The sequence below is a fragment of the Ixodes scapularis genome, unplaced genomic scaffold, assembly GCF_016920785.2.
Source record: "Ixodes scapularis isolate PalLabHiFi unplaced genomic scaffold, ASM1692078v2 ptg001274l_1___fragment_1__unscaffolded, whole genome shotgun sequence".
Classification (NCBI taxonomy): domain Eukaryota; kingdom Metazoa; phylum Arthropoda; class Arachnida; order Ixodida; family Ixodidae; genus Ixodes; species Ixodes scapularis.
In genome coordinates, this window is record NW_024610129.1 from 429,747 (window position 1) to 455,198 (window position 25,452).

Sequence of the window (25,452 nt, forward strand, 5' to 3'; positions counted from 1 at the left end):
GACATGAGAAATAAATTTAGTGGTAAGTAACTAAGTAGCGCCTCCACGGTGGTAGACAAAAGGGACCGTCCGCGATCTTTTATGAGAGTACGTGGAGCTCCGTGGCGGAGAATCACCTGGTTCAGCGGGAACGCAGCAATTTAGGGTGCTGTAGCGTTGGGAAGGACCGCTGTTTCTACGTAACATGTTAGATGGTCGATATACACAATTATCCAGTTCTGGGAAGGGTCCGAATAGGTCAACTCACACAACGACGAACGGTAAATCAGGGGGAGCTATGGGTTCGAGAAGTCCTGGGGGAGTTGATGTGGGACACTCTCGACGCTGGCACAGCTGGAAACTCCTGACGCACTTGAATACAGCACTATACACTCCGGGCCAAAAGAACCCATGGATGACAAACTCTTGTGTAGGTTTTAGGAATCCGAGATGGCGGGCAGGGGGCTCATCTTGCAGATTTTGTAATATCTCTTGTCAGAGGTGTTGAGGTATGACAAGGAGCCAACGCTTACCCTGTGGATCATAATTTTGACAAAACAATATCCCGTCAATATAAACAATTGTTGAGCTCTGTTAGTAAAACGTCAACTTTTGGACGGATTGCTGCCTCTCAAGTGGGAGAGTATCTGAATTATTCACACGATCTGCACGCTGCTCGGAAGGCAAAGTCTCACAGGAAATAGGAGCGATTGAAGCTGTGGTATTTGTGTATAGTGCAAGAGTAGTAATGGTGTTAAAGTGCCCCTGGAAAGAAAAAAAAAGTTTTTTAACAGTGTTGTTGGGACATCCGTGTCAAAAAATTAATTATACGCAAAAGAAAACATTTTTAGAGAAATATTCACTACCCGAGACGCGATTTAGTTGCTAGTCACCTCATTTCTACTTGTTTTTCATCTCGGCATGCCGAGCGCCTGGAGGAGAAGTGGACCGGTTTCGCCTTCGCGTCGAGGTGGAAAGAGCGAATTACCATCGCATTGAGCGAATGACCACTTCGTGACGTCATGGACTTTGCGTGCAGAATTTCAAATAAATTTATCGCCGTGAATACCGCTCTAAACATTTTTTTTTTCGCGTAAAATTTGTTTAGTGCCACGCGTGTCCCAACAGACTGTTAAAAAAAAAGTTCTTTTTTTCCTTTCAGAGGCCCTTTAAGGGTAAGCGTACATCGGCAGAGGCCATCAGCGTCTTGATGTTTTTGACCACTTCTGTTGACGATATTAAAATCATACTCCTGCAGTTTTAGCGCCCACCGACCGAGGAGTCCGGTTAGGTTCTTAAGGGAAGCAAGCCAGCACAAAGAGTGGTGGTCGGTGACCACTTCAATGTGTCTTGCATAAAGCTATGGTCGGACTTTTCCAAGAGCACAAGATTGAGATTTAGACGCTTCGTAAACAACACTTTAATAATATTTTAGACAGCATTCGTAAAACATGTTTTTAGGCTAAAGGCTTACTTGTCCCGATGAGCGAAAAAGCGTCGTATAAACCGATAAATGTATATACGATTGAGCGGCTCGCTCCGCTCATCGAGCGATCTTACTTGTCCCATTGTTTTGGCGTCATCCTTGCGGTCATCCTAGAAGTCGTCCTATACCTCTAGGACGACTTCACTTTTCACAATACTTAAGAAACAAGCGGCGTCGGCGGCGTTGTGCTGTGCCCGAAGGATGATCATAAAATACGTCATCAGGTAACAGCAGCGTGATGCCAAGTGAATAACTTCTGCAAACATGAAATCCAGATAGAATCCATGTAGATGTCTAGTTTTACAATCCAGATAGAGAAACGTTATACTGGGTTTTTCGGTAGGGATGGATCTCTAAAAATCGCAAAACTCGATGTGTAACATACGAGTGTTCGATTTAAAGAATGATCTACCCGTTTAACACATCTAAAGTGGAGTGACTTTTAAGATCACATCTTTAAGTGCCTCAAAATATTATTTAACTCACTAACTACGTTCTGAGACACATTTGTCGGTAGGTGTGAAACCGACATTAACGTCTATACCGAGGCGTTGACTTCAAAACAGTATTTTTGGTACACACCATACTAAACCAGAAACTAACGGACGACAAGGGCGCAAACACACACGTCTCAATCTTTATGAGTGAAGCAAAGTGATGAGGTGGAAAATGTGTGTGTTTGTCCCTTTGTCGTCCGTTCCTCGCTGGTTTAGAATCCTGTGGAACGTTAAGGAGCTCGCCTGCTTTATACATTTGGTTTCTGTTTTGCTCGTGACTTTATGTTTTAAAAAAATGTGGCCGCATCTCCACGTGGTGAATGATGTTCATTGCGGCGAAGCTGTGGTGGTGCTGATGATACTGATTTTATTGTTCATAGGTGGTGCGGAGTTCCGGATTGCGTTTCAACTTCATTATTACTGCTTAATGGTGGGTGAAATGCAGAGCCAGTGGTTCTTCTAGCGGATCAGCTTGGATCCGCTAGAAGCGGGGGGAACGCATCTCCACCGCTTAAGTCAACGGTCCATGTCAGAAAGAGAATGTGTTGTATGGATCGTGGTTATATACGCAGTTGAGCATTTGACCGCAGCGCCATCTCCTGTATAGACGTTGAGCGACTACATGCAACGTTGAAGTGTAGCGTAGTGTGCAATAAAGAAAAAAAAAGTGTAGCGTAGTGGTTAAGACGTCTGCCTCGTAAGCAAGCGGTTCCCAATTCGAGCCCCTAAACAAACGTACTTTTTTTTTTTTTTTTTTTATTTGGGCCGATTTCGGAGGCAGTGCAATTGATGTGAGCACGGACGCCGGACAAGGCTAGACCCTAAGGAGCTTCGCCCCTAAGAAAAAAAAACTGTACCATGGAGTCAATATTACGCTACGCATATTTGTTGCTTTCGGGAGAAAAATGCGACCTGCCTGCGCACTACTCCAGCTTCCTCGCCAAAGCGGGAATAATTCGTGTCGCTCAGTAATGTCAGCACACCACGAGACAGGCCTAGAAAATGGTATACCATCACGTATCTCCGATCCTCACTATTACCGCCATTTTGATAAACGAGTGGCGCCACATATAGACAGTTGGAGTCGTGGTTGTAACGTGACACCTTCGCGTCACGTCACGGGGTAAACTTTCCCGCGGACTTTAGTGGGCTAAATGCCCCGTGGCCCACATCACATCTGTCAGCCACGTTAACTCTCCTTTGAGAATCTCCCCCAAACCAACAAAAAGAAACAAGAATATTGCGTTAAACAGAAATCACCAGTAGTATTAATATTAATTTTGGTTCACATGTAAAACAAAACCAGTCAATAAAGATACCCTCGGGTGACGTAGCCTATCTGTGTTTATTTGCTTTGCAACTAACATTGATACTCACCATTCAAAACAAGCTCTCACAAATAAGTTTATTCTGCCAGCATTTTAGCTTGCTAATGAATACCAACAATTATCTTTATATAATTCAATGCATATTTTTCTGCTATTGAAGCATATGATTATATAGCATCGTGAAACGAAAAATGTGAGTCGCTACTCTTGTAGGTGTTTCTTGTTTCAATTTACTATCGTTAGCTTGGTTTGATCTATGGTTTTAGTCAGCGCCATGCACATTCCTGCAGCTCATGTTAGGAGTGAGGCCTCACGTCATGGAGGGTTTATGAGTCAGTCTTACCATTTGGAGAGGGTGTTCGTGTTTATTTCTAAGCGCATTTTTTTCCTTCCGTCAAAGGACTTGATAATCTTCATGCACTTACGAGTTTTCCGAACAACCAACAAGCTCTCAGAATCGAACTGACAAAAATAGGACAAAGGGAACCGACAGTATTGCTCTATCACAAATTCGTCGTCGGCTCCAAACAGGAGGGTTACAAGCTGACCGTTGCCGACTACGAGGGTCCTCATCAAGGTAGGTATCGGTTCTGCCGCAGTGCCTTTCGCAACAAATGCGAAGAATGTGGAATGGCGCGTGTTATTGAGCGCTTTGTCAGCAGGGAGCAGGACCTCTGCGGCTCTGCCGATAGAAAACCGAAAATTGAAAACAAGCCCAAACTGTTTTTGAAAGGCTGTAAATGCTTGGGGTGCTTTCTGTCTTTCTACGTGCGCTGATTTTGTGATTCTAGACGGTTGTTAGCTATTTTCTAGCTGAAACATCGTTTAAATTTGTTAATTTAGAAATTCAAATTCCCAAACCTAATTCAGAACTTCGTTATCGCAGACGCTAATGATTGTTCTGAACGTACCCTTTTAAGAAACTAGAACGAAATTAAAATCTTCTGTGTGACGTGTAGTTTCGCACGAACAATTCGGCTCATGTTCCGCGAAACACGCCGGCATGATCCACCTTTTATGAGATGGTAAAAATGATGTGCTATAACAGGGGTGGCCAGAGTGACATGGGGTTAGAGATGCAAACAAAACTATAAACGTTCTGAGAGCCGCAGGACAAAAGGAAGTAGTAATTCAAGTACACTAATTGAATTAATGTAATTTAATTACTTTCTTTTAAATTTGTAATTGCGTTTAATTACTTTGGGCTATAAGGAATTGTAATAGTAATTTAATTACTTTCTAGCTTCAGTAAGTGCAAAATTTCGGGCACAATTACAAATTACTTTTGCAAGACTGCGGCTCTGGCGGAATGCCTCTGAAAGCCTCAGTGCCCGCACCAGCGGCCTAGCTCTCGGTGACACACTCGCAGTTCCAAGTTTATTTTCTGTTGGCTTTACTTCGTATCATATTGGATTCAGCGTTTTGGAGACTGACTTCTCACCTGGGAATATTGTCACCATTGATTCAGGAGCCCCGATTCGGTTCTTACATAATTCTGAACCATCATAGTTCCAACTCAATGTAAATAAATCAATGAATCAATCAATCAATCAATCCTTTATTTCACATCAGAAACTGATGTAGGCTGCAGGGGCAAAAAGTCAAAAGTTTGACTTGACAAGGCCTCTGCAGCCTTACAATTGGCACACGGCGACATACTACACATGAAGTAATAACATTAAGTTTTCAGCTTTTAACATTAAGCAAATAAATAAATAAATAAAAAAGAACCAGAAGAACAGCATAAGTTAAACACGCTGTTAAAGATAACAAAAAAATCATATACATATATATATATATACACATACACATATACATATGTATATACATACATGTATATACACGCATACATACACACACATACATACATACGCATCATACAGACGCGCATATACACACATATATATAAGGCACATAGCATATTTAGGTACATGACAGGACAATAACATAAAACGTCTGTGTGTAAATGCGTTCCTATTAGCACGTGTGGATTATAATAACACTATTAAAATATTCTGAGAAGACTAATTGTCGTATATTTATTTGCCTGGCTAGCGAAATTGTGTCAACCTGATTTTACTTTACCGATCTGGCTCCTTCGAGCATATGAGCTAATTTAATATTATCCCAGGCAGCACCGAGTTCTGGGCCAAAACTTGGCTTGCGTCTGGCAGTTTAGGGCACTAAAAAGCCCGAAGAAGCCAAAGTAGTGCCAAACCTGACCTCCCTTGGCAACAGTCTGGGTATCTTGGCCCTAATTCGCCAAACAAGTGCCAAACTTAGGCTTCGCTGCCGGGTAGTTCGGCTGTCGTCTGGCATCTTCGGGCCTAAATCGCCTAAAAAATGCCAGATTTAGGCTTACTGCCCGGTAGTTCGGCAGATCTTTGGCATTTTTGGGCCAAAATCGCCAAACTAATGCCAAAGTTAGGCTTCACTTTTTGATAGTTCGGCTATCACCTGGCACATTCGGGCCAAAATCGCCACAGATGTGCCAGAGTTAGGCTTACTACCTTGTAGTTCGGCAGAGTTTTGGCATTTTTGGGCCAAAATTGCCGAACTAATGCCAAAGTTAGGCTTCACTTTTTGACAGTTCGGCTGTCACCTGGCACATTCGGGCCAAAATCGCCAGAGATGTGCCAGAGTTAGGCTTACTACCTTGTAGTTCGGCAGAGTTTTGGCATTTTCGGGCCAAAATCGCCAAACTTATGCCAAAGTTAGGCTTCACTTTTTCACAGTTTGGCCGTCACCCGGCACACTCGGGCCAAAATCGCCACAGATGTGCCAGAGTTACGCTTACTACCTTGTAGTTCGGTTGAGATCCGGCATCTTTGGGCCCAAGTAGCCAAACGAGCGCCCAAGTTAGGCTTCGCTTCCCGATAGTTTGCCTGTGATCTCGCAGCTGCGGGCCAAAGTTGCCAAAAAAGTGCCAGAACTAGGCTTACTGCCTTGGAGTTCGGCTGACGAATTATTTGATGTATGCGGGTGGTCTTCATCTTAATTAAATAGAAATCAAGTTTTATTCGGCTGGCAACTTTATGTTATTTCGGGTGTCTCTTGATTTCTGCAGTCCAAAGGTTGGCTGAATGTTTTGACGCGGCTGGAGCAGGCTTTGCAAACGCAAATAAATTGTGCCAGAGGTTGCACTCGCGCGTAGGTACACAAGCCAATATCGGAGCGCGCCATGAGACTGGTTCGACATTATGGCGCGTTCACACCGGCGATCCGATCTAGTCGCGCCATAACTTTCATCGCAAAAGCGACCATCGCGGGCAAAAAGTGACGGGTTTCGAGCAGTCGCTTGCTGACCCGACTTTTTACGATGCACTCTAGTCGCGGAGAGGCCCAGCCAACCAACGGCGTTCGGAGCGAGAGTTTTTGAGAAGCGACTCGCCAACGAAGGCGTTGGACTCGCTCATCGCGCACGCCAAATTGACCAACTAATTACTTTTATTTTTTTTTTTTTTTTGCGATGCGATTTAGTTGGATCGCGCGACTGCTTACATCCCCGGTGTGAATCCGCCTTTACAGAAAGTGCTGTCAATTGAGCTAACACTGGACAAGACGGATGTACGCACGTTTCCACAAGAGATATCATTATTAGGCGGCGCATTGCAAAAGCGAGCGTGGCTCTGTGCGTGTCTGTCTTGCATTGTGATTGAGCACTGTCAAATCCTAGCGATAACAAAGAGCGGAAACGACCGGGGCTCCGTGGCGCGGCTCCCGCATCACACTTGGGGAATGAAAATAAAATCCTGGAAATTGTACTATTTTAGCGTGTTGATACTTTTTAAACATTAAAAGTGGAGACACAAAAGGGACGATCAGACAGGACAATCTGAGCTTTAAAGGCCGCTGTACAAACGGGACGTTCTACAGAGAAGAACCTTCTCTCCCGAAGCTAGGGGACGGGGAGGGAAAGGGCCATCGTTGGGTGGAAAGAGCGTCTAGAGAATGGGATTAGCCTCGGGGCGAGCCATCCTCTCGAGAGGGAGTGGGGACGGAAGAAAGCTGCCGTGGGGGTTGCGGCTAAAAGGTGGAAGAAAGTTAAGCTTGTCAAACGGCGACCTCGGATCCGAGGACGGGCACGCCAGAGAATTTGAAAAAAGCTGCTTGATTAGCCCGACGACCCAGTGCGGTCTACTGGTTCTAGAAGGTGACTCAGATGAAGAAAACTCGTTTTGCTCGAAAACTCTAAAAGCATTCTGGACGTGAACTCTTGCCACAAATAAAAATAACACATGCATGAAAAACTACGAAGGCAACTAAGCTTTCTCCTATGATGGGAGAATGCGTGAGCATTACAGGCAGAGTTATGTTGGCGCAACTTGCAATAAAGAAAGACAAAAAAAGTTATGTTGGCGCGACAGACAGCGCGCTAGTTTCACGATCAAGCGGGCTTAGCTTCGAAACCGGGCTTGTTTTTTTTCTTGTGTTCCTTTTTTTATTTAGTTTATTTTTTTTATTTTCTTTTTGTTTGGTCACGTAACAAAAAAAATCACATGAACAGAATTTTTTTTTTTGGCCACGTCACCAGATTTTTTTCTTATTTCTCCTTTCCTTCAGTCTTTCTTTTTTTTTTTTTTTCCTTTTTTTCGGTTTACGCTTTTTATCGCAAAACTCTTTGCACCTATTTCGCGTTAAATTGGCGTTAGCCAAATCATTTTTTTTATGGCAGAGAATTCTGCCGTACGTACCCTATGTTACTATTACCAACCCTGGCTTGCAATTTCTGCTATCTAAAGGACTGGACTATGCCCTTGCTCCACGGTACGTTCCAAAACGTGACTTCATAATTGAAATTGAAGAGAAACTCAGACATGTGCACGATGTCACAGGGGTAAATTTCGCGAGAAGCCGCGTTGTCAGTGTTTCGAACAATGTGAAACCGGCCGGGTCAAATTTAGATCAACAAGAACGCATTGCTCTTAATCAGTTGAAGTCAGACAGCTCGATCATGATTTTAAAGGCCGACAAAGGAAAAGGAACCGTTGTGCTTAATAGGGATGACTACCTGAAGAAGATGTATGAAGTTATAAATGACAGTCGCTATTTCGTGAGGCTATCAAGAGATCCCGCCGCTAAGTCCGAAAGAGAGTTAGCTGACCACCTTCGAGAGCTGAAAAAGAAAGGACGCATCAGTGATGACCTATACCGTCATCTCTTCTCCTTTGACGCCGCGACACCCAAGATGTATGAACTCCCCAAAATTCACAAACCGGGTTGCCCCCTACGCCCGATTGTATATGTTATTGATTCATCCACTTACAGCCTTTCCAAATATCTGGTAATGATTCTGAGCCCTCTTACGGGAAACAATAAGTTTAGCGTCCGGAATTCCCGTGACTTTGTTGAACTTATACGCGCTCAGACCATGCTACCGCACGAGGCTATGGTATCCTTTGATGTGATTTCATTATTTACGAATGTCCCCAACGCCCTGGCGGTTGATGTCGCCCGTGACCGGTTGCTGGGAGACCAGTCGTTGTCCACTCGCACAACCCTCCTTGTTGATGACGTTATACTCCTTTTTTGCGTTTTTGTGTCAACCAGTGTAATTTTAGTTTTAATGGGGACATATATCATCAGGTCAGCGGATGCCCTATGGCATCCCCCTCAAACCCCTCAATTCAGTTCACCTGCGAACATGAAACCGATAGTACCTTGCCGTTTTTATATGTACGTGTCCATAGAACTAGTGAATCTTTCTTTAAGATGGAGACATCCGTATATGGTAAACCATGTGACAGACAAAACTTTCTTGACTACCACTCTCATCACCCATCTAACTCAACACTTAGCGATCAAGAACTTAGCCATGGGCGGGAGGCTTTGAAGAAACGTAACTACCCCGACCGGTTTATCAATCGCGTTAAGAAACAAATGTCCCGTCGGCGCCCGGATCGAGCCGAACGAACACGTGACGTCGTGTGCATCCCGTACGTTAAGGGGGTTTCGGAGGCATTGGGACGCGCCCTTAGGCCGTTGGGGGTACGAACTGTATACAAACCCTACAGAACAATTGCCAATGTTATCTCCAAGCCAAAAGACCCGACCCCACCAGAGGCAGAAAGGGTCGTGATCTACCAGGTGCAGTGCAAGGAATGTGACGCTTCCTACATTGGAGAGACGGAACGAAAAAGAAAAACAAGACTAAAAGAACACGCACGGGATGTCGCCAATTCCACGAACGCCACCCGCTTCAAGTCCGAACTCGTCGACCATGCATGGACGTCAGGACACCAATTTGACTTTGACAAGGCGAGGGATAAAAGGTGGGGACTGAGGAAGCTGCTGGAATCTTGGTTCATCCAGAACGACAAACGCGGAAGTGATTCATCGCTGGTAAACAAGAACCGTGGCCCCCTGCCGGACGTGTACACAAACTTTATGCCTAAATAGCCGAATTTTTTTGTGCGACTCTCACTCGCTCTGCGCTCTACTGAAGATGCCTCCCGCATGGGAGGCGAAACGTTTAATAAAATTGTTATTTTTGTGATGTCAAGCCGTTTTTGTTATTACATTTATCATGTCTTCGCCCGGCTTCTGGAGTATATTTGCGCTCCTAATTTCACCGGTACGACAGCCATGGGAGGCCACTGCGAGCGAGTGGGGACAGAAATAATTGAGGCTTATCGGATGGCGACAAGCCCGAAAAACATAACCACCCCGTCCATTTCGCTCTCAAGAAAGGAGATTATCTTTCTGAGGCCCTCAATGGAAGCCGAACGCTGACAGACTAGGCAAGGCGACAAGGTCGCCGGAGAAGCGGCCTTTCCTTTTATGCGTTGTTGATTCCCCTTCGACCTCGCCTTTTGCAAATCCTCCCCACCTGCTTTTGTGTCTTCGTGTGGCTGTCAGCGAGCGCGACAGCCGCTTTAAGCAAATCAAAAGGGTGAAGCGAAACGCGTGACCCAGCGTGACCTCTCTATGTAGGACGCGTAGGACAAAAACGTTTCGACGAAAATTTTTCACGTGACTTTCTCTGTCACGCTGATGGGATCTCTGGGGCTGTCGTTTTCGCCGTTTGCCTAGTTATAGAAATAAGCGGGCCACGTAGGTCCGGTTTTCGAACTGCGCTCTTCAGTGTTCTGTTGCTTTCGTGCGCTGCAGACGCGGCTGTGTTTTTTTCTTCGTAAACGGTCGGAATATGTCCATGCCAATTTTTCGGTAACAGCCATTTTTTGCACCGGAGTTCGTGGAATACTTGTGATGTGTTTGTTGGACACGCTTCGACAAAAACTGCTCTTCGCCGACGACGAGACGTCAGTCCTCGAATCCTCGAATATGTTTGTGGGGTGCCTGAGTTGGATTATGCATCTATCAAGGATTACATGATATCGCTCTTTTATTAGTAAGTGCACTCAAGCATGATTCTGATAGTCGTCCTGCTTTCCTCTCAATCTCCGCGGTTTTTGTGTGATGAGTTTTGCTTGGCATGAGGACAGTGCTAATTGTATTTTATAATTTGCTTTTCGTTCTACAGAGAAGTGTGACCTTTGTAAATATGTTGAAAATACATTGCGTGCAAAGATAGTTGTTTAATAAACTTCTGGGCGCGATCGAAAAAAAATTGTTTGTCCGTATAAGTGATTGGATATGCAACAAATGACATGCAACGTACACATACTTGCACGACGTTCGGCCAATACGAAGCAGACGCATCGTAGAGTTTTCGCACAATATTGCGCGAACGCTAGGCCGGGGCGAAACAGCTGTACGGCAATACCCGTCGGGTATCAAACGGTGGTACAAAACTGGACAGTTGAGCAATATTGGAACCGACTTTCGGCCGGCACTGGCACGATACTGCAAAGTATTGCCGTGCTGCTTGGGAACGGAGGTGATGACATCTTACCATCGTGTTTCCAACGCTTGTTTAATTTATTTCTCTTCTGGGACGCGTGAAAGAGCACTTCTGTGACACACCAGAGATATTCGAAACTTGGGCTGGCCTCTCGGCTTTCTTTGCCACTTTTGGCACTTATTTGGCACTTCAGTGGGTAGCTTGAGAAAAGCCAAACTTCGGCATGCCCCGAATCGACAAATTAAGATTTACTGCGGCAGTTATGGCTCAAGTCTGGCACTTACTTTGGCGCTCCTCTGGCGGACCAGAGAAACGCCAAACCTTGGCACGTCCCAAATACCGAAATTAGGCGTTGCTCTGGCAGCTATGGCTGAAGTATGGCACCAACTTTGGCGCTCCTCTGGCGGACACGAGAAAAGCCAAACTTTGGCACGTCCCAAATACCGAAATTAGGCGTTACTCTGGCAGCTATGGCTGAAGTATGGCACCAACTTTGGCGCTCCTCTGGCGGACCCGAGAAAAGCCAAACTTTGGCACGTCCCAAATACCGAAATTAGGCGTTACTCTGGCAGCTATGGCTGAAGTATGGCACCAACTTTGGCGCTCCTCTGGCGGACCCGAGAAAAGCCAAACTTTGGCACGTCCCAAATACCGAAATTAGGCGTTACTCTGGCAGCTATGGCTCAAGTCTGGCACCAACTTTGGCGCTCCTCTGGCGGACCAGAGAAACGCCAAACCTTGGCACGTCCCAAATACCGAAATTAGGCGTTACTCTGGCAGCTATGGCTGAAGTATGGCACCAACTTTGGCGCTCCTCTGGCGGACACGAGAAAAGCCAAACTTTGGCACGTCCCAAATACCGAAATTAGGCGTTACTCTGGCAGCTATGGCTGAAGTATGGCACCAACTTTGGCGCTCCTCTGGCGGACCCGAGAAAAGCCAAACTTTGGCACGTCCCAAATACCGAAATTAGGCGTTACTCTGGCAGCTATGGCTGAAGTATGGCACCAACTTTGGCGCTCCTCTGGCGGACCCGAGAAAAGCCAAACTTTGGCACGTCCCAAATACCGAAATTAGGCGTTACTCTGGCAGCTATGGCTCAAGTCTGGCACCAACTTTGGCGCTCCTCTGGCGGACCAGAGAAACGCCAAACCTTGGCACGTCCCAAATACCGAAATTAGGCGTTACTCTGGCAGCTATGGCTGAAGTATGGCACCAACTTTGGCGCTCCTCTGGTGGACCCGAGAAAAGCCAAACTTTGGCACGTCCCAAATACCGAAATTAGGCGTTACTCTGGCAGCTATGGCTCAAGTCTGGCACCAACTTTGGCGCTCCTCTGGCGGACCCGAGAAAAGCCAAACTTTGGCACGTCCCAAATACCGAAATTAGGCGTTACTCTGGCAGCTATGGCTGAAGTATGGCACCAACTTTGGCGCTCCTCTGGCGGACCCGAGAAAAGCCAAACTTTGGCACGTCCCAAATACCGAAATTAGGCGTTACTCTGGCAGCTATGGCTGAAGTATGGCACCAACTTTGGCGCTCCTCTGGCGGACCCGAGAAAAGCCAAACTTTGGCACGTCCCAAATACCGAAATTAGGCGTTACTCTGGCAGCTATGGCTCAAGTCTGGCACCAACTTTGGCGCTCCTCTGGCGGACCAGAGAAACGCCAAACCTTGGCACGTCCCAAATACCGAAATTAGGCGTTACTCTGGCAGTTATGGCTGAAGTATGGCACCAACTTTGGCGCTCCTCTGGCGGACCAGAGAAACGCCAAACCTTGGCATACCCCGCATTCCCAGATTAGGATTTACTATGGCAGTTATGGCTCAAGTATGGCACCAACTTTGGCACTCCTCTGGCGTACCAGAGAAGAGCCAAACTTTGGCATGCCCTAGTATCGCCCAACTAAGGCTATAGTTAGGCACCGTTCTTTGGCACTGATGAGTGCCATGGTGCAAAAACCTAACTGCGCCAAAGTTGGGCCCTTATGTTTGCCAGACCTTTGCCCAAGTTGGGCATTCCTCTGGCGTGCTACCTGGGAAGGTTCTCAGCTTGAGTGGCCGCTCCTTCAGCTGATGGCTTTGGCGCCTGTGAATATTCCAGGCATTCACGACACAGATGAAGGTAGCATGAATATGAGGTACGTGTACCAGAGCCTCAATCGAATAGTGTATTTGTACAGCGACACCTGATAATTATGCTGGTCGATCCCCCCCCCCCCAAAGCTGTTGTACATACCAACAATTGCCGGGCGTGTGATGTCAATGTGGAGTTTGGTCTTCCGGTCATACTGTTTGACTTGCTGAATTGACTCAACAGAGACGAAGTTTGACACTAGGGTGACAGCTTTCCTGTCAAACCAGCGAACTACCACAATTCCTTTGTCATTGTCAACTCTGTAGTCATGTGAGCGTTGCCCAACTTTTCTCAGAGTCTTCTCATCCTGGAGTTTGCAGTCTCTCAGCTGATTTTGCCTCAGAGTTCCAACGTACTGTATTCCTCTCGTTAGCCCTTCAACAAGGTTCAAAGAGCTAAACAAATTGTCAGCTGCAACCTTGAAGTCTTCATTTGAACGTATTTCAGAGCAGATGCTCAGGACAGTATCACCCCAAGTCCAAAAATGTAGTTTTCTTTGGAGTGGCCTTGGTATACCTCGAACTGGTAAAGGACACCGGTTGTGCCTGCCCGTCCCCAAAGCGTGAAACCCCACGGCATCGGTTTGTTTGGGATGTACTGTTTTAGCGAGCTCCTTCCTGTAAATAACACCATTATCACATCCACCGCATTGAACTCTTCTGGTTCAATGCTCTAGAGGTTGTGCTGGAATAATAAAATCCAAGGACGAATCTTCCACAACTTGTCCTCCTTCGCTTCTTTGGTGGTTTCCATGTTTACAACATGCATGCATTGAATCAGCTTCAAGAAACGATTTCTCGACCTCTTGTCAGGGATAGGAGAATACCTTATCCCATTCTCGCAGTAGCATATGACGTTCGGCATTTTGTAAGCCCCATTTTCAGGTATATTCTAATATACTGCTCCAGCTCTTGCAGAGTTGTGTCACGGAGCTGCCGTATTTCTGCGTACTGTACACATTTGTTTGCTCCACTCGCATAGTGAGCACATCAGTCCTTAGAAACTGGCGGAAAAGGAACAATGGTGAATCTATGGCATCCGGCTCAAAGAATACCTTGGAAAATTCAGCATGACTGTTTTGGAGCAATTCCTTTCGCCATTTGTTGTATGGACGAGAAGACGAAGCTACAGATGATCCGAAGGAATTTTCTACGGTTTCTTCATCATCACTTGTCTCAGAGGGCTCAGCCACACCGGGGGGACTAATTTTCGTCACTTTCCGACAGATCACTAAAATCGCTGACATCTTCGCCAGCGACGATGTTGTTCAATATGTTCCTAACTTAGGAACCTATAATTAGAAGGAACAAATCAATAAAAAAAAAAACGGTTAAAACGTGTACCATTCAAAGCTTTACCAAGAAAACGTATCAGAATTGGTACAAAAATTTTGCCATCAATTACGACCCACTGTATCGAAAATAATAATGCTTTATTCGGTTTCTAAAAACCCGGGCGATAGTGAAAAGGCTATTGCCCATGCCATAGAGGCCCACTGTACCCGCTACACAGACATATATACATTAAAAAAAAAAAAAGAAAAAAAATATATATAAAAATCTTTGTACACTGGGATTTGGGTCGGATTGAGTGTCAGATCACAGTTCTTTCAGATGGATGGTTGCACATTTACACAGTTCCTTTATGTCCGCTTTGCTTTCAAATGTCCCTTGTGTGACGTCACTCGGGAGAGAGCGCCAGAGCTCGATGGTTCTTGGGAGGAGCGTGCTTCTATGACGCTCCGTCGGTCCAAGGAGGGGTTGTAGTTTATCGGCGTGATTCTTCCTCACATACCCTAGGAGAGGCGTAGGAGGGCCACCCAGCGTGCAGGCTAGGAGGCGGAGCGAAGCCACCTGCCTACGGACAGACAGGCAGTTCCACCCCACAGCTCCGAGAAGTTCCGGGGTGCCAATGTCCCTGTATTGCCTCAGCTGCGGCGGCGATTGGCGACGCAGGATAGCATAGGCCGCGCAGAAATTTGAAGCAACGTTACTAAGCGGACGGGACTCAAAAACAACAGCGAACGGAATAATGTGGTTGCGCAACACTTTCTGAGCAAAAAAAAAAAAAAAGAAAGTGCCGAATTTAGGACGGCTTACTGTTTTTCGAGTAAAATGACGCCGACGGTATGCCTTCGAGCGAGCTGCTGCGTGCGGCCATCTTGCTCTAGCTGCCAGCGGCAGCCTGGCGGGGCCTTGCTGAACTACCCAAATCGGAAAACTCTGTCAGCGTATGAAAACCGATACTGCAGGCTTTGGTCTTATCCATAGAGTTATTACAATAATAACGCTATGGTCTCAGCTTCACGCAATTTATTGTCACTTTTTGAGTTATCAAACTCCACGTAGCAAATATGATACGCTGGGCTTTGTGGGGTATATAACAACACAAGACTAAGAATTATGTTACCTCTAGCCGATTACTGACTAGGAATGCAGATATTATTGTAACCTTTGCTGCTATTACACGCGCGGAACGAGCATGGGGCAACATGGCATTAGTAAGCTTATCACTGCGTGAATCTGAAACCGAAACTGATCGGGAGCATGCCATGTGGTGTTACTTTAGCCGATTACTTTCATATCATGGTGCCTTTCAAAGCGTTAGATTAAGAGAAGTGTCTAGCCGGCCAATCTAAGTACTCAGAACAACTGTATACTAATAATACTTGCAGATACTTTTTGTATTCATCAACTAAACAGCGGCAGTCACCTGCCTAATCCTTGTCAGAACCGGGTAGGGCATATATACGAATCGGGTCGGTTGGGTGGTCAGAGTAGAGAGTCGCGGTTGTGTTGTGTTGCAGTTGCTTGTGCCTTGTTGTACTGTTCATATGTATGTGCCCGTAACAGTGGTCGGTAACGTGGTTAGTGTGTTGGCGCATGAGTTGTCATAGGTGCAGTACGTACGTAGCTCTAGAGCCTCAGGAGAGTTAGTGAAGGAAGAGTATTTTTTTTTAGTGCATCTAGCGGTTACTACTACACCTCCTAGGTGGCGCAAGCTGCCGCCTCACTCAATAAGCTAAGTGTTGTGAAGTCCTGTAGCTATTGACTACAAACAGCTGGCTACGGTCCAGCCGTCCAGGCTCTGCGGTCCACTGGGCTCCCTACGTGCCTCTCAGATTGAAAACAATCGCAATAATTGTTTCACTCGGCCACCTAAATTATTGTTCTGTGTCGAAGAGCCGCGAAGTGCAGGCAGCAATGGATAACCACGTCGGTTGAGGTAGGCCCAAACAAGAAGAGATAGGGAAAAAAAAAAAAAAAGAATGCGGGGCGTTGGTGCGAGTTGAACGCCTCCCGTCGTGTCGACGAAGGTGCCCAGCGATTCATCGCCGCAAACGACAAGCATACGTTGTCTTCAATAAAGTCAGCATACCCATTCCTCGCGTTACGATTTCTTTTTTGAGCGTTCTCCGCCGGCGGTAAAAATACAGTCAATCTAGCGAGATGCCGTCGGGTGCAATCGCGACGATTCCGGCAAACACGCTGCCGTCCTCCCCGCTAATAGGTACGGTACCGGTGTCTAAGGACGGATGTTTAGAGTGTCTGGTGGCGCCTGGAAGACGTCGAATAGGCGTATGCGCCCTATTCTCAAACTCGGCCGAAAAGCCGTGCTGTTCGCTAGGCCTTACCGGGGAATCCGAGCCTCGCTAACCGTCCGCCATGTTGCTTTTGGGGGTAGTCAAATTTCACTACCTGCTTTTTGACTACGTGTGGAGTCGTCATTTTTACCCTCGGGGTCGTTATATTTGGGACAACTTTTTACCACCCCAAAGGTAGTCACCTATGACTACCTTTTTTTTTAGAGTGTACTGCGCGCGTGGACATCTACGGAGAGTCTTGCCCCGTCAAATTCGTCGTCCTCAAAGACTGTTCGAGAGACGTCATCCTTGGCATGGACTTCCTTTGTGAGTACGGTGCCGTGATCGACCTTGGAGCAAACAGGTGGACGCTGCGAAAGCCCGTGCTACCTCCGGAGGAATCCAAAACGTCGCCAGCCGCCGTCCGAGTCATTGCGGACCACGTGAACCTGCCGCCACGGTCGAGTGTTCTTGTGCCCGTCGTTACCGACGCAGTTGCCAGCGGGAAAGTCCTTCTGGAAGGCAACGTCCAACTGCTTCTCGGAAGAGGAATAGGCGTCGCAAGGGGCGTAGCAGAGCTGCAGGATGGACGTTGTGTGGTCCTCGCGACGAACTTTCGACCGTTGCGGGATAATGCCGCCCGCAGAGCCGAGAAGGCAACGATTGGTCACGGTCTTCTAGAAGACTCCCGGTCATTCTCGCAGCAGGCGTAACTGTCCCTCTGCTTTGTTATTCTCGAAAGTGCCAGTTCATCCTCGCCCCGAGCGCGCGACGCTCGAACCTGCTTTGCCGAACTTTCGAGATAGTGACGCACGGTAGATAAGCAGCTGCCCGCGACTTTGTCGAGTCAGTCTCAGTCTCGCCCCAGCGCTCGATTCCGCTGACACGCCGACTTCGACGCCCGCGACGCTCTGCTTTCTTCTGTTTCCTTCTTTATTTTTGGCACAAGTTCGCCACATTAAACGTTTATTTATTTCTGTTTATTTCTTGTTTATTGGTCACGACTCACCACCCGTGACATTATCTTAATATCTAGAAACTCTATTTCTGTATCGGGGTATTTATATGTAAATTTAATATGTGGATTAAAATTGTTGGCAAAATTAATAAATTCAGAGTTTATCTTTCCCATTATTCCAAATGATAAATATGTCGTCGGGGACACGTTTATAAAAAAAGGGGTTTATGCGGAAAGGAGTTAAATATCCGCCCCTCTAAAGACATCATATATATATATTTGCATAGGAGGGACAGAAACGTGATCCCATCGCTGCGCCATGTATTTGTAGATAGTTGAGTAATGCGGATTCTTGGGCGAGTTTGTACTGAAGCTTGGGGAACATAATAGCGCTTCACGACAGGGACGAAGAGTAGGAACGAGACAACACAATGCGCTAACTTCAACTGGTTTAATCGTCAGAAAATCAAGGGTATCAATACTCTGCATCATCGCGCCATTCAGCCAATCCCATGCCACGCCACTGATCGCAAGAAATGTGTTTCTTTGTCGCCCAAATCGACCGACACCACGCTGACACATCGATCCCCGTAGTTTTTTATCAGGTCTGCCTCTATAAAGAAGCACCTTGCCTCAGGCAGAACCCTGCCTGAGGCAAGGTTCTGCCAACCTCCACGGTCGTTTCTTCCCAAAATTTTATCAAACAATTCCCTGGTTTCCCCAAGATGTTCAGGGAATGTGTTAATTTGCTTGAATGCTGAGATTATCGTTACGGAGCACCTTAAGAATAGAATTATGTAGTTGGGTGGCCATTTAAAGGTTAAATTTGCTTCGCTAAAACCTTTTTACATAATTAAACTGTGTTACTTTGGCCTTGGGTGGTCCCCTAAATTCGCTGTTGTTCCCACTGGAGATTACCTCTGGTCCCTATAACATCCAAAGAAGCCTTTTTCCCGCTGCACTCGGCCGGCACGAGGAGGAAAAAGGGAAGGAACGTGTCTCTACAACCCACTGAGACCCAATTAAAGTCAATCCCTAGATTCGAACAAATTTCTCTTTGTCCCTAGAATATAATGCAACTCCCTAGATATAGGGCAAAATCCTTAAGGTTTTCAGCACTGGCTCTGTCTCTACATGTCTTATTCTTTCGTGTTTTTCAAATTGCCGCAGAACGAAGGCGTGTTCGGGAACATAACCGGAAACTCTCCGGTCTCCTTCTGCACTACACTGCGCAGGTGACAGGCAAGGCGGTGTAAAAGTTCAGAAGACGGCTACAATTTGTGTTATTTTTGATACAAAGGAGAGCTCATCTACTAAAATATTTACCAGTTCCTTCACTAGGAGTGAAAAAACTCCCGCAATTATTAGACCCAAGTCTCATAATCACCGTAACTCATGATTTACCAGACCTCTGCCCCTCTTCAAAAAGGCATTGCTTATTTTTTACTTCAAAAGATATGCATATATTACTTTGTTAAAAATTTAAATGTTTATTATATCAAACAATCTAAATACAACTCAAATTAAGCAAATATGGACTTCTAATAGATCGGTTTAGCCCACCAAGTGAGTACCCATAACAATATGGCAAACTTCTCAGATCATTTTAGAAAGAACTTATTCCGAATTGAAACGTGATAAATAAGTTCAATTCGGGTAAGAAATCCACAGATTCTGAAATATTCTATTTTTAACAAAATATTTTCGAAATTGACTTTAACCGAAGAAGTGGAGACATAGCTATATTCCCTGTAAGTATTATAGACGGCAATCATACTGTAGTAGTCAATACTAATTAGAACCCTAGAACGTATACTTTTTAAGGCTATGCCCGACATTATTTTTTTTTTGCATTAGGTTATATGAACCATTTTTGCAATACTTGAACTTGCAATCACCATAATATGCCGCCGTAATATTAGTCCAGAGGATGTTATAAGTGACTCGCAGCGTGCAACAAGAAGAAGCACATGCTTATTTTAAAACTTTTATATTCTTCAAGAATAAGTTGAATATCCCGCAGTCTTGCCTATGAGCGTTTTGTGCTTATGGCATGTTATACTTTCCCTATTTATAAAATTAAAACAAAGTGCTCGCATATTGTACGAATAGCCACGAAGGGGAATATAGTATTTTTCATAAAATACTGCTGCCAGAAAGTCATATAAACCCTAGTAAATTAATCTGATATGAATAAACATTTCTCTGTCAATTAAACGCATAGGATCAAATAAGATCATATAAAAGCATAAAAGAACTTTATAAGATCATATAAGGAAAATAGAATATTATCTAAGAAGTTAAAAGTAACTTCTTATCAGTTTGGTATAACTTCTTATATTATCTTATATTGCTTTTATGTACTCTCATAAGGTTCTCGTATGCTTTTCGCATCGATAACAACGACATGAAAAGATCAGTGAGAGAGACCATTAGGATAAAGACGTCTGCCGAATGCATCAGTCAAACATCCGTCCACTTAAGTTCAGACGCCGAAAATATTTTGCGGCTGACTGGTTTGAGGGAACCGGGATGACATCGGGGTGTCGCGGTGCGTGTGTGTTGACAGGAGATTTGTCGGCGGCTTTGTGACTGGTTTGGGAGCACCGGAGTGACCTCGGGATGTCGCTGTGTATGAGCGTTAACACAAGATTTGTCGGCAAATTCGAGTTGGCGACGTCTGAGCTTATTTTTGAATGGAATGTACGGGGGCCTCGGAAAAGGAAGAGGGAAGGGGTAAGGGGTTTCGGGAAGAGAAAAGAAAAAAGAGGGGGACAAAGGGTGGCGAGTGACATGTATGTTTGTCCTATGAAATAAAGTTTGTAGCTGCGTTTGAGACTTCGTCCGTGTCGTTGTGTGTTTGTCCCTGGTCCGCATCGCCAGTCTCGGGTTTACAGCTCTGCTCAATTTACACCAGCTAGCCTGCACCCTCACCGTTGCCACATTCTGATTCCCTTCGCGCTGACTCATCTATCAACTTCCAGGTGATTCAACGTCGGTCCAGATCTGAAGCCGAGAACAACTACTTCGAGAAAGTTATCAAACATTACGAGAGTGGATTTAAAACACAGGGGGGAGCTTCGTGGATAGGCAAGTACAAATGTATAACTCCTTCTGTATTAGCATCCCAGAAAAGGCAACCCAAACCTGGAGCACAAAACAACTGCTTTTAAATGGCGACCTTAGAAATTGCAACGGTAGCGCGACAGCTTTTTGTCACAGGAATGACTGGTTCGGGGCAGTCGCTTCCGGACCAGTTTTTTCGGACCGGAGGCAGAGTCACTTGGTCCCTGAACTAGTCAGCAGCGCCTCGAACATCCGGCACTTCTGCGGCAGTTGCAACAAACATGCCTGTCATTTCGCGGCAACGTAACTAGATTTGCTATAACTAACGTTTGGTCGCTGTAAGGAGCATAAATAAAGAGCCAGTGTGGTTTCTGTGGTAGCTCTGATCAGCGCTATTTAATAGTACTCATTTCTCTATAACAAGCAGCATCCATGTTTGAAGGAGCCCCCAAAAATAAACTCAATCTGATAGCCAATCCGTGGCTTATGACTTCACAGGTACGTATATTGTACCGCAAACAAAAAAAAAAACAAGAAAAAAAAAACGCATCTCCACGTTGTGAATGATGTTGATTGGGGCGAAGCTTTGGTGGTGCGTGTCTGCGTAGACGCTGAGCCGCAGCATGCCGAGCCTTTCGTTCGTTTTCATCCATGTCACGCTGCGGTCAAATGCTCAAAGGCGTAAATAACCACTTTCCATACCACACATTCTCTTTCTGACATGGATGAAAACGAACGAAAGGCTCGGCATGCTGCGGCTCAGCGTCTACGCAGACAAGCACCACAAGAGCTTCGCCCGAATCAACATCATCCACCACGTGGAGATGCGGTCGTTTTTTTTTTTTTTTTTTTGTCCTACACGAGCACGGGAGCACGTGCTCACGTGCTCGTGAGCACGTGAGCGCGTAAGCTCACGAGCAGGAGCACGAGCCCCCGACGCCGGACATCGGACGGACATACGGACATTTATTTTTATTTATTTATTTACATACCTCTAAAGGCTCCAAAGGAGCATTACATAGAGGGGGGTGTCGTATAAACTTTTACATAATCATACAATATTTTACAAGAAAAAATAGAAGACATCGTGTCACGCTAAACAGAACCATGAAGGGAAGACATTACATAACAAAAAAGCCACACACGCACTCACATCATTGGAGGCAGTCGACGTGCTAGAAAAAAAGCAATAGACCCAGCGAGCGAGTAACATACAGGGCAATATATGATTCATTCACCCTAAAGATTCACGCAATAACAACATAAATGTATCATGATCAGTGACCGTCGCAATTTCGCTTGCCAACTCATTCCATTCAGTCGCCGATTGGACGAACGGGGAGTATTTGAACAGATTAGTTCTTGCAAATGGAATATGAACTTTGTAACAATGATCATGACGAGGGGAAATGCGAGCCGGTGGGAGAATGTTGTTTTGACGGAAATCTGAGGAACTATGATAGAGTTTATGAAAATGGGATAACCTTGCGAGGTATCTTCGCTGGTGGAGAGTCAATAAACCAAGTGAACTCTTAAGTTGACTGACGCTTATAGGTGAATACGTTTTTAGTATAAACCTGGTGGCCCTGTTTTGTAATGATTCTAAATTATTAATTAAATATTTTTGATGCGGGTTCCAAATTATAGCTGCATATTCCAACTTGGGCCTAATGAGGGTAGAGTATGCAAGTAGCTTCGTTTCTGCTGTTGCCATATATAAATGCCTTCTTAAGAAACCAAGTGACTGGTTAGCCCTCCTAAGGATATAATCTAGATGAGTGTTCCAGGAGAGGTTGAAAGTTAAGTGGACTCCTAAATATTTATATGTGGATACTTTATCCAATTTTGAATCTATAACTTTGTAGTCGTATTGAAAAGATGAGCGACGATTGGTAAATGTCATTATTTTTGTTTTATCTATATTTATCTGCATTTGCCACGTGTCACACCATGAAAGTATGATATCCAAATCACTTTGAAGGGCCTGGCAGTCGCTTTGACTAGATATTTGACGGTATACCACACAGTCGTCTGCAAATAGGCGAATCTTTGAAGAAATGTTGTTGAGGAGGTCATTTATATAAATTAAAAACAAAAGTGGTCCAATAACGGATCCTTGAGGGACACCAGATTTGACATGTATAGGTGGTGAGGTGATGTCATTTGCAAGTACTGATTGTTTTCTATCGTGCAAAAACTCACGAATCCATGTAATTACCTTATCATTAATTTTGAGATATTGTAGTTTTTTTTATCAGACGACTGTGTGGTACACGATCAAAGGCCTTCGAAAAGTCTATAAAAATAGCGTCGGTTTGTGAGGATGAGTGAATACAGGTATGCAAATCCGTTACCAGTTCAAACAGTTGGGTTTCACACGAAAGACCACGTTGAAAGCCGTGCTGATTGGGAAATAGCAGGTTGTTTGAGACTAAGTGTTTCATGACAGATGAATATATTATATGTTCTAAAAGTTTACAAAGAACAGAGGTCAATGAAATTGGTCTATAGTTTGTTGGGCAATTCCGATTACCAGATTTATAAATCGGCACGACATTTGCTGATTTCCATTCGTTCGGAATGTGGCCAGTATTAAGCGATTGCTGGAATAAGCTGGCAAGCACGGCACCTGATGCATCCTTTGTTAGTTAAGGTAGCTTCGAGCATACACCATTAGGACCCGGGCTGGATTTTGTCGGCAAGCGGTTAATGGCACTGATAACACCATCAATATTGATTTGCACATCGTCCATTTCTGGAATGACGATTGTAGGTGTAACATGGCTAGCCCCTAAAAGTGTATCCACACGACGGACCAAATCGCTGTTTTGGTCCGCGGGCCGCGCATCACGTGATCTCACGTCATCGGTCTTTGAGGTCCGCCGGCGATCCGCGGCCCGCGCTTCTGAGAAACGCCAAGCGACTTTTCTCGCCCGGACCTTGGCGGCGGACCGCGGCGTTTTTAGTATAATTGCAGTGCTAAGTCTGGCAACAAGCTGACTTTTGTTGTTTAGATTGGAATCGAAATCCAAAGTCGTGTTCTTTTGGCGCCAACTGTTGAAGACGAAGAAGACGAACCTTTTGTTGTGCGACGATGGCGGCATGGTGCGACGATGCAACTTTTTACTTCATCGCGCTCGTGGAGCAATTCCCCGCTCTGTGGGACAATAGATGCATGCCCTTTTCGGTTCACTTAAGTCCTCCTCGTAGTCAATAGTCAACGCCAGGGCCACCGCGGCCAAAAGTCTTTTTCGTTCAACCTCCATCTTGGTTCCTTTCAAATAGCCTCAAAGCAGCTGGTTGCATGCGTTTGGCAGAGCTGTGAGGTCGAGGGTTAGACCGGCCCGTTCACTCTGTCGTCTGCTCTTTTGGTCCGCCGTGTGGATGCTCATTGCAGCCGGGCGGCCCGCGGGCCTCGCATCACGTGATCAATCGGTCCGCGGCCCGGTCCGTCGTGTGGATACACCACGTGATCAATCGGTCCGCGGCCCGGTCCGTCGTGTGGATACACCTTTAAGGAGCTTCGCCCCTAAAACTCGAGTGAGTGAGCCCTAATGCAGCGATTGTTCTTTCATTGTACGCTTGTGAAAGACCAAGGCTGATATCACTAATCTTTCTCTTGGCTGAAAATTACGCACAATGCGACAACAAATATGCTAAAGCAGCGAAACACGAACCCGACCTCATTGGAAAATTTTATCTAAATTCATACAGAAAGTCTTACGAAAAGGCATTTCCCGTATACTTTTGTGTGGGAAGGCACACAGGAAGCACTTCGTATGCACTTGCAAATAGTTTCATACGAGAAGTCAAACAGGTAATGAATCATAATTCAAATAACAGTCATTAGAGGCACAATCCTAGTCTCTACAAAATAAGCCCTAGCATCTTTTCACTGCTACGCATATAGTGCTCCAACTCACTTCGTTTTGAATGGGAATCGGGCACTAAAAAAATCTCTGAGTATAGAGCGGGTTATGACCGCTGTGGCGGGCGATTCTTTTCAAGGATTTGGCATTTGACGGACGCCTTACACCGCCAACCGCAACATCAGCAGCCACAACTAATGCGACACTTACGTCAACAACGGACGTCATTTCCGCTGGTGGGGATGACGTCCTATCAGGATCCTTTTTGTGGGTATGGATCTTGTATACCTATGCAGGATCCTGTGTCTTCATATGGCAAGGGCAGAGTTAAAGGAGGGGGGGAGGGGAGCCCGCCCCCCTTCTCCTTAAATCCCCAAAGTCAAATTTTTTTTTAAAGTAAAATCATTGATAAACACCAGCCAAAAGTTTAGTTTTTGGCGACATAGCAAATATTGGGTCAACACATTATATCGGGGCAACGTTTCGGCCGTAACGCGTCCTAACTGTTTTACTTTTTCACAAAACGTTGCTGTCTCTATGGGACCCCCGGCACTCTCAATCTGTCAACGAAAGCTTTTTTGCCCGGGGACCCACAACACTGCGTTAGAAGATAAAATTGAATGGATTGAATATCTCAGCAGACTCACCCCCCCCCCCCCCTCCGGCCGCCGAGTGGCCAAAGCCCCTCCCAGGCCTGACCCATAAATCCGCCCCTGGGGTATTCGCGACTCCAACTAACTATAGG

The 25,452-nt window shown here is 45.6% G+C and overlaps 2 protein-coding genes across 2 annotated transcripts in view; one reads left to right on the forward strand and one right to left on the reverse strand.

Moving 5' to 3' along the window:
- The first annotated feature begins 20,179 nt into the window (after positions 1–20,179).
- The window catches only part of LOC121834523 (ficolin-2-like), a 47,790-nt gene continuing 42,517 nt past the window's right edge, over positions 20,180–25,452 (forward strand). The window contains exons 1-2 of the mRNA XM_042288222.1: positions 20,180–20,191; positions 20,757–20,862. Coding sequence (XP_042144156.1) covers positions 20,180–20,191; positions 20,757–20,862 — 118 coding nt within the window. The remainder of the gene's footprint in view (positions 20,192–20,756; positions 20,863–25,452) is intronic.
- Positions 22,053–22,813, reverse strand: LOC121834505. Its single transcript, XM_042288199.1, has one exon. The coding sequence runs from the start codon at positions 22,769–22,771 to the stop codon at positions 22,073–22,075; it is 699 nt and encodes a 232-aa protein (XP_042144133.1). The 5' UTR covers positions 22,772–22,813; the 3' UTR covers positions 22,053–22,072.

Bases quoted from the DNA above. Each gene is read 5' to 3' on its own strand.
- LOC121834505 (XM_042288199.1), bottom strand. From the start codon at position 22,771: ATGCAGATAAATATAGATAAAACAAAAATAATGACATTTACCAATCGT.